Below are 13,164 nucleotides of genomic sequence, written 5' to 3'. Positions count from 1 at the left end.
ATTAAATCACTTAGGTAATGCCTCTAACAGATGGAAGGGATAATGGGGGCCTGCTGTGACCTATGGGGCAGAGAGGTTATGAGTTTCATCCTGCAAAGAATTTCTGTTATCAGAAAGGATTCCAATCAGTGGAATTGCTCACCGTCCCCCTCTGACTGCAGCCTAAAATGCCCCCAAATGCTGGGGATGGGGAGGGCAAGGAATCTAGGAGCAGTATGAGGGCTGCAGCTGAAAAGAAGAATCAGCAAAAATCATCCCTTTTTTTCTCAGCAGAATCCAAGTCTGGGCTAGAGAGGTTATGAATAAGCAAATAGATACTTGAAAGGTAACTGAAGTTCAATGGAATACATGGGACCGCTTTCCCTACTTGTTCAGTCCCCTTTGCTTTTATTGCATTTAATCTGGTAACTGGAAGTGTAGTTGGGTTTGTCAGTAATCATTGGCACCAGTACTGGCCACATCATTATGATGTAAGCCATGATATGCACATGTACACCTGAAGTGGGGGTTTTGGTAAGATGTTGTATTAAAAAGCTGATTCCACATAACCTGATGATTGCTTTAAAAATAAAAAGATGATTGGGAGAAACCTTGGTAGTGGCAAGCCCTGATTAGTTCCAGGAAATGGTCCAAAGACACATGATGTAGCAAGCTTGCTGAAGCGTAGCTCTGGGTCTGGTCTGTACTTAGACACGAGAGTTTCCCTTGGGGAAAATGGGTGGTCCAAAAGTAAAAAAAAAAAATGTAAACAGTTTAAAAGGAAACTGCTGATGGTATATACACTAAATATTTCTCCAGTTATGCCTTTAAGCTGTTCTTGCACCAAATTCACCAAAACCTTCTGAACTTTAGTGGTTCTCTAGCAATTTGGTGGTTCTACAGAAGAAACTCTGCTGGAAGTATGGGAATAAGGGTGGGGATGAACCAGCTCACAAAAATAAGTTCATGATTAATTTTGACCAGTTCATGGTTTGGGTACTTTAAGACAGTTTGCAGCGGTTTGTGAAGAGCAGAAAGCAGGGGGTTAAGTGGCTTGAAGCCATTTAAACCTCTGCTTTTCACACACACGAAAACCAGCTGAGTGTTAGGGAGCAGTAAGTAAGGGTCACAAACCACTACAAACTGGTTCAGTTCACAAACCACCCTTCCAGTTTGTATTGATTTGTGGTTTGGTTCATGAATCAGCCATGAACCATGCACCACCAAACCAAAACCATTCCTATTTGGGAATATGTATACAATATGATCCTTTTGGATTATGGCACTGAGCTTTACTAGTATGGTGACTGCCAGCTCCAACATAGCAATCATACAACTGGGCTTAAGAATCCTACCATAAGGATAACAGGATGACTTGATCCCTAGTCCCAGTGGTGATTCTTCAAAACAATGGCTTGTATCCTGTGAGCAGAGCAGGGTGGGCTTTTCTTGCTTCTTCCTCCCTCTGCAATCTACCAATGCCCCTGAAATTTTGTTCTGGAAGTCATGACGCCTTCATGAAGAATAGAGTGGGAAAGTGGGGGGGGGGGAGGAATAGGTGAAAATCATACACTCCTGTTGTCAGAAATCCTCTTCTGTCATCAGAAACTAATTGTAAGACATCAGCTATTGTGTTTTGGCTTTTATTGGTAGCCTATAAAATAACCTGGACTAAGAGTGATCATTAACAGTTTTCACCATTAAGATGGAGAGCCCTATGAAAGTTAGACAAAAAAAAATGTCAGCCATATCATCTGCAGACCTCAAGCCTTAAAACAGGAAGTTTATAATTTAAGTGTAACTAATTTCAGCTTGTAAATTGAGATCATTTTTGTTTTGAAAATATCATGCTGGGGAATAATACTTTGCACTAGAGTAGGTGGATATTCAGCTTGGAAGACTTTACTAAATCATTTAGTACATTATTCTTTTATCAAAATGATCACAGGCGGGGCTTTTTTTGAGCAGGAACACAGTTCCAGCTGGCTTGGTGTCAGGGGGTGTGGCCTAATATACAAATGAGTACCTGCTGGACATTTTCTTTTTTAAAAGCCCTGATCACATGCAACACATAGGGTAAGGTCCAGCCAAAGTGAATGTACTTCTCAGTCCTGCTAAGTTAGATCCAGTAATCCATCTGCAGAAGGCACTGATGGTGGTGGATCTTCCCTGCTTTCCCCTCCCTTCTCACTCTGGGAAGTAGTGGAAACAGGGAAATAAACAAAATGACTCTTTTCCATAATCTGATGAGAAAAGAAGAAAAATCTCCCCGCTGCAGCCCATTGACCCATATGCCTATTGCTGTTGGGGAAATAGGGGGAAACAAGGAGTAGGGGAAACCAAGTTTTCAAGGGTTGGAAGAGACTGCTGGAGTGGGAACAAGAATGTGGCAAATATCCATGATTCTTATGCAAGCAGATCTCTGGATCTAATTCTTTAGTTTTCTCACTGAAATAAATGTGACTTCAATCTAATCCTAAGCATGTTTACTTGGAAGTAAATCTTTCTGTGTTCAATGAGACATTCCCAAATACATGTGCTTAGACTTGTAACAGGTACACAGGTAAGAAGTAAGCACAATTTATTGGAAATATATGAAATAAATAAAATTATTACAATTGGACTGGTGTATTTTCTGAAGGGAACAATCCTAAGTATGCCTACTTGGAAATAGGTTCCATTTCATCCAGTGGGGCTTACTCCCAGGAAAGGATTCTTAGGAAGTTACTGTAAATTTAGCTGGATTGTGCCAGTAGTCAGTTGACTATGAAAATAAGCTGGTTCAACAGGATAAAAATATAGTCTTTCAACATCTGGTGGGGTAATAAATACATAGGGGTGTTTTTTCCCCCAAATAACCTCATTGGGTTCTCTGGATATAGAGTTTATTTTGTTTTGTTTTTATTTTCTTCTGTTTTTTCTTTATCCTGCTGAATATCAGACAATGGTCGCAATGTCAAAGGTAATGTAAATATATCAGATGTATTTTCTAATACTTTCCGAGCCACGCTCCTTGTCATGTGAACTTGCCTGCTGTATGAAATGTTCAAATGCAACATTCTCATGCTGATCTCCATGGAGCTGGGCATATTGCAGATGTTGTTTTTTATTTTAATAGCAATCTTGTTTGCTCTCACCACATAATAATGAGAAAATGCCAGTCAGAGGAAACTGCAAAGGAATGGCTGAACAATAAATCTGCAATTTGTTTTGAGGACTGTTGGCATGGTTTGGTTCATGGCTGTGGGTTGCATCCAAGAATTGTCTTCCACCATTGAAGGAAGGGCCATTTTTGCTGATTCTGTAGTGTCATTGCAGACCCCCAGTGGCTCCTCATTGTGTTTCTGAGGGTCTTCTGGTACCTAAGAGCAGCATTCTGGAGGACTCACTGGGCTATAGCGGAATGCGGTAGTCCAGACCATGCCTTCTGCCAGCAGAAGAGATTTGTCCTGCCTATCACATCCCATTGATGCCCACTGCATTCCCCTCAAATGCTACTCTTGGGGGAAAACAGCCTTTGGATCCAATCCTTGGAAGTTCCATTGATCTCAATGGTAAAGATAAGCAGGTGCTCAACTATCTTCCTTTGAAATCAATGAAGATTAACGGCGCTTGGCTTTGGTTGGTTGGTTTGTGGCCGCATGGATGAGACCTAGTTTAACTGTGGATACTGTAGCTCCTCTGTAAACCAAAGAACTACAGAAGCTTCCAAGAGATGGGGGAGGGGGGAGTCACAAATTGGGTTCTTAATGAACAATCACGGCAATGAGGCATTTTAAATCTATTTCAGCTCAGCATTACATTTCACACATGAAGAACGATTTAATAATAATCTTGACCCTCATGGCACTCTTCACTTAATCCCTCTTTTGTCTCCTTAAAACTAGTTTCACGCTCCTGGATGGCAGGGGGTATGGTTTAAGCTTGCTGTAGTCTTCAAATGTGCATGCATGAATTTCATTTTGTAATTTCACGCCAAAAACAAAAAGGAAAAAGGAAATCCTTAACCACATATATTACATGTCAAAATCTGTCCTTTTCAGTAGGACAAGGCACGTTAAAAAGGCCATCTTTTTCTATATACATACATGCAATTTGATTCTAGTTCATTATGTTTCATTGACCTATCAAGAAAAATCCTTCCTACCGAAAGCCTTTGCTAAACTGAATTCCTACCATTGCATTTATATTCTAATTGGAAAGTCAGGGTCAGCGAAGAAGGGATTGCTCAATTCTGTTCCTCTATATGATTTCATGCCTGTCACAGAAAGTTTGTGTTTTTGGTGAAATGTCCCCTAGCTGAACTGCATGGAATGCATGAGCAAAAGTCCATCAGCAATGTATCAATATAGTGATTTATCATGTTCGAACATTCGCTTTCTGTGTACATCAGCAGTGGTTTAGATATAGTGTGGTGAATTTTTGTAAGTGAATAACTATGAGTAAATTTGATGCCTGTTAAAAGTACTTCATACTGTGCATTTTATTTGTGTTGAGACGGTTGTTTTGTGTTGAGACTTTTTGACAGGACAGACGTTTATTACATGCAAATAAATTTAAAATCAGTGTGTTGGATCCAAACTACCACCAATGGAATTAATCTGACAAGTAGGACTTTCCTACATCCCTACTACTACTGCAGCCCACTGAGCTTCCCACTCTCCCCACAGGAACAGTGGAAAGGACAAATGGAGGTCTGCAATGTGTGAGGAAAATAGGCAAGAACCAGCCTCCCCTCCTTTGTCAATGATAGTGCTGTTCCAGTTTAACTGGCATTACATTGGTGAAATGACACCTTTGGATCTAACCCAATGGCTTGGATCCTGTGAACTGCAATCTGCTTATGGTCATGGATCTCTCTTACCTTCCTCTCCCCAACAATGGCCCTGTAACCACAGAAAAGCTGATGCTTTTTGTCAGGGGCAACCTCATACACAAAAATGTTGCAAGCCAGCATGGGGACGTGGTTAGAACATTGGCCTTGCTGGGTGGCCTTCAGTCAGTCACTCTATCTCAGTGTAGCCTGTATCACACAGTAATTGTTGTAAGGATAAAATGAAGGATGGGGAAAGCATTGTTGTAAGTCACTTTGAGTCCCCACTAGAAAGAAATGTGGGAGTATAAACAAAATAAATAAACATGCTGCGTGGCTTAGGGGACTGCAATTTGAAAGAGAAATTGGGTAAAACCACTCCTTTCCCTTTTAGTTTAATTTAAAAGCTTGCTACTCTGCACTTTCTCTAGAAGTAGAACAAAAGATGGGGGCAATTATTTTTGATTCTTGTCCTCTGAGTACTGACATCATATCATTTTGTCCCCAGATCTCCAAGCATTACATTTCAAAGATCATAGGAGGCTGCTGGGTAGGGTTAGCACTCTGGGTTAGAAAATACCTAGATATTTGGGGGTGGAGCCTGGGGAAAGCATGGTCTGGGGAGGGGAGGGACCTCAGCAATGTACAATGCCATGGAGTCCACACTCCAAAGCCGACATTTTCTCAACAGGAACTTAATTGCAATTGCAATACTTGCAATACTTGGAAATCTCCAGGGGCCACCTGGAGGTTGACAATCCTACTGCTGGGGAAAGAGGGAGATGGGAAAGACTCTAGAGTATTGTCATTGGCTTGAGGGATCTAGAGACCCATCACTTCTCAGTCATGTCAACAACATCCTTCATTGTCCAAGCTGAGAGGGGATCTGAGATTGGGTTTGCAAAGAGTATTCCTTCTATGTATTCATGCAGCTGTTTAGATTCATATACATTGTGTTCATCAGTTTTACTCCCTGGTGATGGAGGAAAGAAATATTGATCATGTTTGCATTTCCCCATTCTTTTGCCCTTTCAACAAGGTTGTTAAGAAGGCTAGGATGAAAGAAGGTGATGGGCCAAAGACCTCCAACAGCTTTATTGTCAAGGAGGGAAGTTGAACTTGGGTATCTCTGCCACAAGTCCAGCACTATACACCCTACTGATTTTCAGATCACAATATGTATTTGCAAGAGTGAATTCAACAACCTGGAGGGATGCAAATCAATAGATTTCTTTAATGTGCATATGTTGTGATTAATGACCTGCTAACACTTGTCATGTGATATCCCATAGTGAATTTCTTCCTCTGTGCAACAGGAAGCTGTTGTTATACATCTTACCATGTATTTATGAATTATATTGTATAAGATTGGCCAGGATTTGTTTCATGAGCATTTTAAATTCCGGTTGGCATTGAAAGAACCTAGACCAGTATCCTTCATTGAAATGTGTGTCCTAATCATAGTCCTGAATATACAGTGTCTGATCTTTTTCTGTATCGGGTAGCATTATGGGTGGGTTAGTTAGTTAGTTCAACCTGATGAACAGCAAGAATCCATTTGAAAAGATGCTAAGAAGCTGATGCTGTATCTCAGCGAATTCCTGTATTCCTTGCTTTAGAAGTTCATGATTCGCAGTGTACCTTAGAATATTTGAGCTCCTTCAACAAAAGTTTGTCTGCTAATTAGTTTGCTGACTACTGTTGAAGCCATATAAAAAGATAAGGGGCAACTTACACGCTAAGAAAGAATCAAATGTAGTAATATTGGTAGGTTTTAAAATGAAAAGATTAGCGATTTGGGGTCAGCAAATCTTACAATTACAGATATCGAATGACATTTCAATTCTTGAGCTCATTGATACCTTCTTGAATTCTCATCATGATGATATGCAACAATTCTCATGTTCTCTCTCCCCCCCCCCCCCTCATTTTTAGGTCCTTTCAATCATATCAAGTCAAGTCTATTAGGATCTACATCAGATTCAAATCTCAACAAATACACCACCATCAACAAGATTCCCCAGCTCACCTTGAACTTTTCTGATATCAAAAGTGAAAAAAAAAGTTCATCACCCCCCTCTTCAGAGAAAACAATTATAGCGCCCAAAGTGAAAGACAGAACACACAATGTCACTGAGAAGGTTACACAGGTAGGAACTTTTTTGCCTTTATTGTTAAGGTTTGCTCCATAAAATACATGTTATTTTCTCTTTTCAGTATGTATACTTAAGCAGAAATGCTCCCACTTGCTTCATTATAACTCTCTAGCATTTATCTCCAGGATTAGATCTGTAATATATTTATAAATAAGTACTGCATTCTAGGTAAAGGGTACTTTGAATATACCAGACAGAAGGCTTCGTTTTACGTTTACATTTGAATGCCTCTTTGTGGATACATGCATCCTTTGTGTGCTAAATGTATGAACTATACTAGATTTTCCTCCCTCTAGACTTTGTTTCTGTGACATGTCTCACAGTAGATGACAAAAACAGAGGGACTGTTGACATTTACAAATCATTATTATAGTTTGTAAGCAGTCACTGAGAAATGTCAGAAAATGTAGAGACTAACTGGTAAATATCAAAGACAGCTAAATGCCTTTAATAAAAACTGTACTTTCCAGGTAAAAGACAACATATATCCATGGAACAAATGTAAATATTCAGAATGAGTCTTGCAACTCAGGACCCCTTTCACTCTTGTATGGTACAATGGTCTAATTCTTCAGGAGGAGGAGAGGATGAATGGTACACACTATGGATGGAGGAAGGAAGGAAGGAAGGAAGGAAGGAAGGAAGGAAGGAAGGAAGGAAGGAAGGAAGGAAGGAAGGAAGGAAGGAAGGAAGGAAGGAAGGATACACACAGTAGTACATTCAGTGCAGTGTAGTGTTTAGATTGTAGGACCAGGTTCTGGGAGAACCCATGTTTGAATCAATCCTCTGCCATGGAAACTTGCTGGGTGACTGTGGACCAGTTATACACTCTCATCCTAACATGCTTCACAGTGTTGTTGTGAGGATAAAATGGAGAACTGGAGAACAATTTAAGCTGCTTGGGTTCCTCCTTGAGAAGAAGGTGGAGTATAAATGAAGTTAATTAATTAAGGTCTGTCTGTGAAATGCTAGTCCTAGCTGAAATGACACAATGCATGAAATGGGATATGTTTTAGATAGCAACAGACAGTACTAAATATTTGCATATCCTTGACACAATTCAGCATATGAGGATGCTATTTAAGGGGACAAAATTCAACACAACATCAGGCACAATTGGATGCAGTCATTTCCATAATCAGTGAACTGAATCACAGTTTACAAGAGATCTCAAAGGCTTGTCAGGAGAAAACACAAAATGTACACTTACTGGGGTGAAATTCTTGAATCTTGTTAGATTTATGAAGGCTCTCGTTGCTGGTTCATGAATACATACTACAAAGAAGTAATCCTGGGCTTGGATCCTGCCTATAATTTCTAGTTTTCATCAATTCCCCCCTCCCATGGTAGCCCAGAGTCCCCCACAAAGTGGTGCGCCTGAGGTAAAGCCATAACTAGCTAATTTTGTGCATGAGGCAAGAATACAAAATTTTGCCCCTTATACTTTCATATTACATGTTTTGTTAAAAAGGTAAAGATATAAATAACAGGAGTAATAATTACACAGTGTTTATTCTAGTTGTGACATGCTTTTTCTGAACCTCTCAGCTTTGTGTGCCTGAGGTAAGTGCCTCACTTGCCTTGCCCTTGTTACAGCTCTGTCCTGAGGTGATCAGAGGTGTCTTGCTAAAGTGGAGGATGGGTGAAAATCAGCCACAGAAATCCTAGATGCCAGTGCCTTCTTTATAACCCTATCCAGCATTTTCATCATTAGCAGCAAGTCCATTCAGACATAGCTTTGCGATTTTTGTATTTGATGAGAAATGGCACTGTGTGTGATGATGAATTCTGAAATGGTGACAAAGACAGTCACTAACCCAGTCAAGAAAGCAAGGCTGCCCACTCTTCCTTCATATCCAGCCCTCAGAAAGCGGCTAAGAAAACCTCAAACAAAACCGATATCATGGAGTATCACAAGTGCTCAGGAAATCATTGACATTACAACAGCAAGAAGAGGGGCCCTTTCAGAGATCCTCAAGTTTAGTTTATTGTCAAACAGCATTTTATTGGACTGTGATGGCTCCACAGAAAAGCAGCTGCAAACATTCTCTTATCAGAACTGGAGAAAACATTAGTGATCACAGACTATACATTTACAAGTGCATCTCCACTTCCAACATGCTTTCCTGTTGATTTTATGTCTGTGATTAGGCCGATAAGAGGCAGACATTTCACCAAGCTTCACGATATGTTTGAAAGAGTGTGACACCGTTGAAGTTGCACTCAGAATGTGCAGCAGACTGAGCTCATCATCACTTGAAAGCTCCATCCAAGAATGCAAAAGGCAAAGAAAAGCCAATGTCAAGTCACCTAACATTAGAGACCTTCCCATTCCCATTCCTATTCAGCATCAGATATTTTTGGCTCTGCCTCCACAAATAAGGAAATTATTCAGAGAAGTTTCAATTGGGCTTACAATTGCCGCCTTATTGTGCCATTCAACACCGTTACACCCTCCAGAGTCCACTAAAATCATTCCACTTGGAAGGCCGCATTTCTGCCTAGGACAGCTCTGTTACTCTTAGCCAGATTGGGTACAGTACCTCTGATTATTTAACCTAGTTTTATAGGGAAATCATTTACTGTTTACCAAATCTACTTTGATAAATTATGATAATGTAATCCAATTGTTCCCCATCTAAGTGGTGGTGAGATAATTTAATGCCCAAATTTATCGTTCAGATTTATTAGTTATTCCATATTAGAGTGGACCTTTTAAAAATTAGATCTACTTTTGATACCTAGATAATTTATATATTTATATAAACTCTTGCAGAATCAGTTTAGGTTAGTTTGACCTGCCAGGAACCTCTAAAACTCTGAGTTTAAAATTAAATTCAAAATGCTCTGCAAGGCGCCACAGATTCTTCACAGATCACTTGCAGCATAAGATGACATCAGCTGCTATCTTTTTGTATAAAATTCTGTTCCTAGTGAAATGCATAGGGCTTACATAAGAATCAGACCATTTATTATGGTAATGAGAAATAAAAGAACAAGGTACCAAGGAAGGATTTCTTTTCCCCATGACCTTTCTGTACTTTCCCCCCTATTCCTTCTGACAGTGTTTGGGGAAGGGATCCACACCATTTTGAAGGATGCAGCCCCAGGTAGGACCTGGGGATCCCCCAGAATTATGACTAATCTCCAGACTACAGAAATCAGTCCCCGTGGAAAAATGGCTGCTTTGGAAGGTGGACTTTATGGTATTGTACTTCATGGAGGTCTCTCTCTCTTAGCCAGGGTCCATCCGCATACCTCCAGGAATGTCCCAACCAGAATCCGGCAACTCTACCCTCCCCACCCCTTATCAGTGGCCAGAAGGGTCCTGACAAGTGGCCAGAAGGGTCCTGTGTGCAGTTCTGGTCGCCGCACCTCAAAAAGGATATTATAGCATTGGAGAAAGTCCAGAAAAGGGCAACTAGAATGATTAAAGGGCTGGAACACTTTCCCTATGAAGAAAGGTTGAAACGTTTGGGACTCTTTAGCTTGGAGAAACGTCGACTGCGGGGTGACATGATAGAGGTTTACAAGATAATGCATGGGATGGAGAAAGTAGAGAAAGAAGTACTTTTCTCCCTTTCTCACAATGCAAGAACTCATGGGCATTCGATGAAATTGCTGAGCAGCCAGGTTAAAACGGATAAAAGGAAGTACTTCTTCACCCAAAGGGTGATTAACATGTGGAATTCACTGCCACAAGAGGTGGTGGCGGCCACAAGCATAGCCACCTTCAAGAGGGGTTTAGATAAAAATATGGAGCAGAGGTCCATCAGTGGCTATTAGCCACAGTGTGTGTGTATGTATAAAATTTTTTGCCACTGTGTGACACAGAGTGTTGGACTGGATGGGCCGTTGGCCTGATCCAACATGGCTTCTCTTATGTCAACCCTACCCCTACCTGAGCCTGCATGCACCTTTGGAATTCTGACACAGGGGCATGGGCACAACCACAAAATGGCCACCATAGGAGGTTGAGCAGCACATATAGACACCAAAGAATGCCAGTTGCAGGAGACAAGAGGAGTAAATTTTAAAAATCCACTGGGTAAGAGGTGTGTGAGAGAGAGCAGAACTAATATTGTAGTGGCAGCTGCTGCCAAAACAGTGCTATTTTAATCTACTGAACTAATTGGACCTCTAATGACTAGTCAGAAGCCATGCTGGTAAAAGACTAGTGGGAACTAAGAAAAGTATCAGCAGGTATCATGGCGCCCATGTGTGCCATGTTGGGGACCCTGGTCTGGGAGGATCCCTAAAATTAACAAGAACTCATACCAATAATCAACAGCTGAAGGTGTGATCTAAATGCAAGCAGAGTTGTCATCTGCTCACACAGAAATGTGCTCTTATGTTGCATGGGTTGGATCTAGCCAGCTTTTTACTCAATCTCACTCAATTTCCCCCTTTACAACCTCTGTTACCCATGGCTTTTATCCATGAAGTTCCCAAGATCCTCAACATGGCCCTTCTGGTACTGAAAAAGGGTTCTCCCCTTTTTACCAGACAAAAGATGATTTGGTCCAGTGCTATATCTGTTTGTAACATCAGTGTGATACTGAACACCAGAATTTGTAGCCTCTCACCCACATATCTCATTCTCTTGGGTCTGCTGTGACACATATTTATCCATCAGAGACCAATGTGTGTGATACATAGCAGATAGCAAAATTTATTGGTCTTTCATCGCAAAATGATAAGAAGTTGAAAGATAACACATTTGGTATATCCATGAATAAGGAAGTGACAGAATACACTTCACCAGAATATTTGTTCATTGTCTCCTTTGGTCAAAGTCCACCTTCAGTGAGTGGACAGAAGTTTTATTCACTCACAGGACCATGCAATATTTACTAATTTTCTATTCTTCTTGTAGATCCCCACATTACACCCATGCTGACCTGAAAGCCCCTCCAGGTACTGTTTTGCAGAGAGCATAGCAGGCTACAATAGGCCAGCACAATTTCATATTGCCCTCCATCCATCCTCCTTGATGCCATCTTTGCTCTTCCCACCTGCAACTGATACAATAGCAGTCAGAATCATCATACTGAAGGGCTAGCTGGAATCGCTCTCATCCACCACCAACACCGGTGGTACCTCCGGCTGCTGTAGCTTTGCTTTAGTAGCAGTGGCAGGCAAAGCACCCATCCTGTTCTGACCAATCCAGGAACTAAGCAGATAACAGGCTGGAGGCCAGGGTGGCATGAGCAGCACAGATGGTTTATAATACTTGTGTATTAGTCATATATTCCTATCTGCGCTATCTTTATATATCGTTGTGTTATAAAACGGTTGTTAACTGCCAAGATGCTAAGTAATAACATAGAACAGAGGTTTAAATGAATAAAAAATACATTCTCAATGATGAGATCGCTGCTACACAAAATGATCCTACATATAAAAACCTTGAAGGCAATATTAATTCTGGAGTATGTTGCTTTTGACAGGAGAGAAGACTTAGAAAGGAGGAACCTGTGAAAGGTACTCTTTTACCTGGTTGATTTCCAGATGCCTCGTGCCACATGACAGTCCTTTAAAAAAAAAAATCAAGTTGATTTCTTTCCTATTTGTCTTGGCTGACAACCAACTCTGAAGAGCAGCCCAATTGCTACTGTTTTGCATTGACAGGTTCAGGTGGGGTCTTGGCACTGAAAGAGACAATGCATCCCATGAGCACAAAAGAAGAAAACTGAAATGCAAAACCTGGACTTTTTATTTTGATTACACATACACATATAGGCCATGCATATGCCAAATTCCAGACGAACCAAAAGTAAGTGTCCTTTTGAAATTTTTAATAGATAAAAGAGGTCTCTCACCTCTTTTATCTATTAAAAATTTCAAAAGGACACTTACTTAGTCACTTACTTCTGGAGAGAGAGAGAATGTGCTTCATTCCTGCCATGCAGGCTACACAGCTTATAGGATATCAGAAATGACTGGGGGGAGTGTGCGACATGCAAAGCCTGCCCCTACCCCTCAAAAGAATATACATGCTTGAATATTGGATAACCTGTCCATGTATACGCATACCCCAGAGTCAAAATAACTGAGGTCAGGGGAGTGGGAAACAGTCATGATGTGAAGATGTTGGGGATTGAACCTTGAATCTTCTGCATGCCAAACAGAGGCCCTCCACTGAGCCAGTCGCAGCTATCAAACAAGCAGGCTTGTCAACTGTCTGGAGAAAAATCTCCTGCCTTTTTGATAGAG

General features: G+C 40.8%; 1 protein-coding gene across 8 annotated transcripts in view; it reads left to right on the top strand.

The window, feature by feature from the left end:
* The window catches only part of KCNH7 (potassium voltage-gated channel subfamily H member 7), a 478,957-nt gene that overhangs the window by 331,114 nt on the left and 134,679 nt on the right, over positions 1 to 13,164 (top strand). For 3 of the 8 annotated variants that reach the window (XM_060257334.1, XM_060257331.1, XM_060257330.1), the window contains 3 exons: positions 2,921 to 2,941; positions 3,867 to 3,890; positions 6,728 to 6,942. In XM_060257334.1, the coding sequence (XP_060113317.1) occupies positions 2,921 to 2,941; positions 3,867 to 3,890; positions 6,728 to 6,942 (260 nt within the window). The remainder of the gene's footprint in view (positions 1 to 2,920; positions 2,942 to 3,866; positions 3,891 to 6,727; positions 6,943 to 13,164) is intronic. The other 5 variants (XM_060257336.1, XM_060257333.1, XM_060257338.1 and 2 more) reach the window with 3 other exon arrangements.

Source organism: Heteronotia binoei, chromosome 16, assembly GCF_032191835.1.
Source record: "Heteronotia binoei isolate CCM8104 ecotype False Entrance Well chromosome 16, APGP_CSIRO_Hbin_v1, whole genome shotgun sequence".
Lineage (NCBI taxonomy): Eukaryota > Metazoa > Chordata > Lepidosauria > Squamata > Gekkonidae > Heteronotia > Heteronotia binoei.
This window is presented reverse-complemented; position numbering and strand designations above follow the sequence as displayed.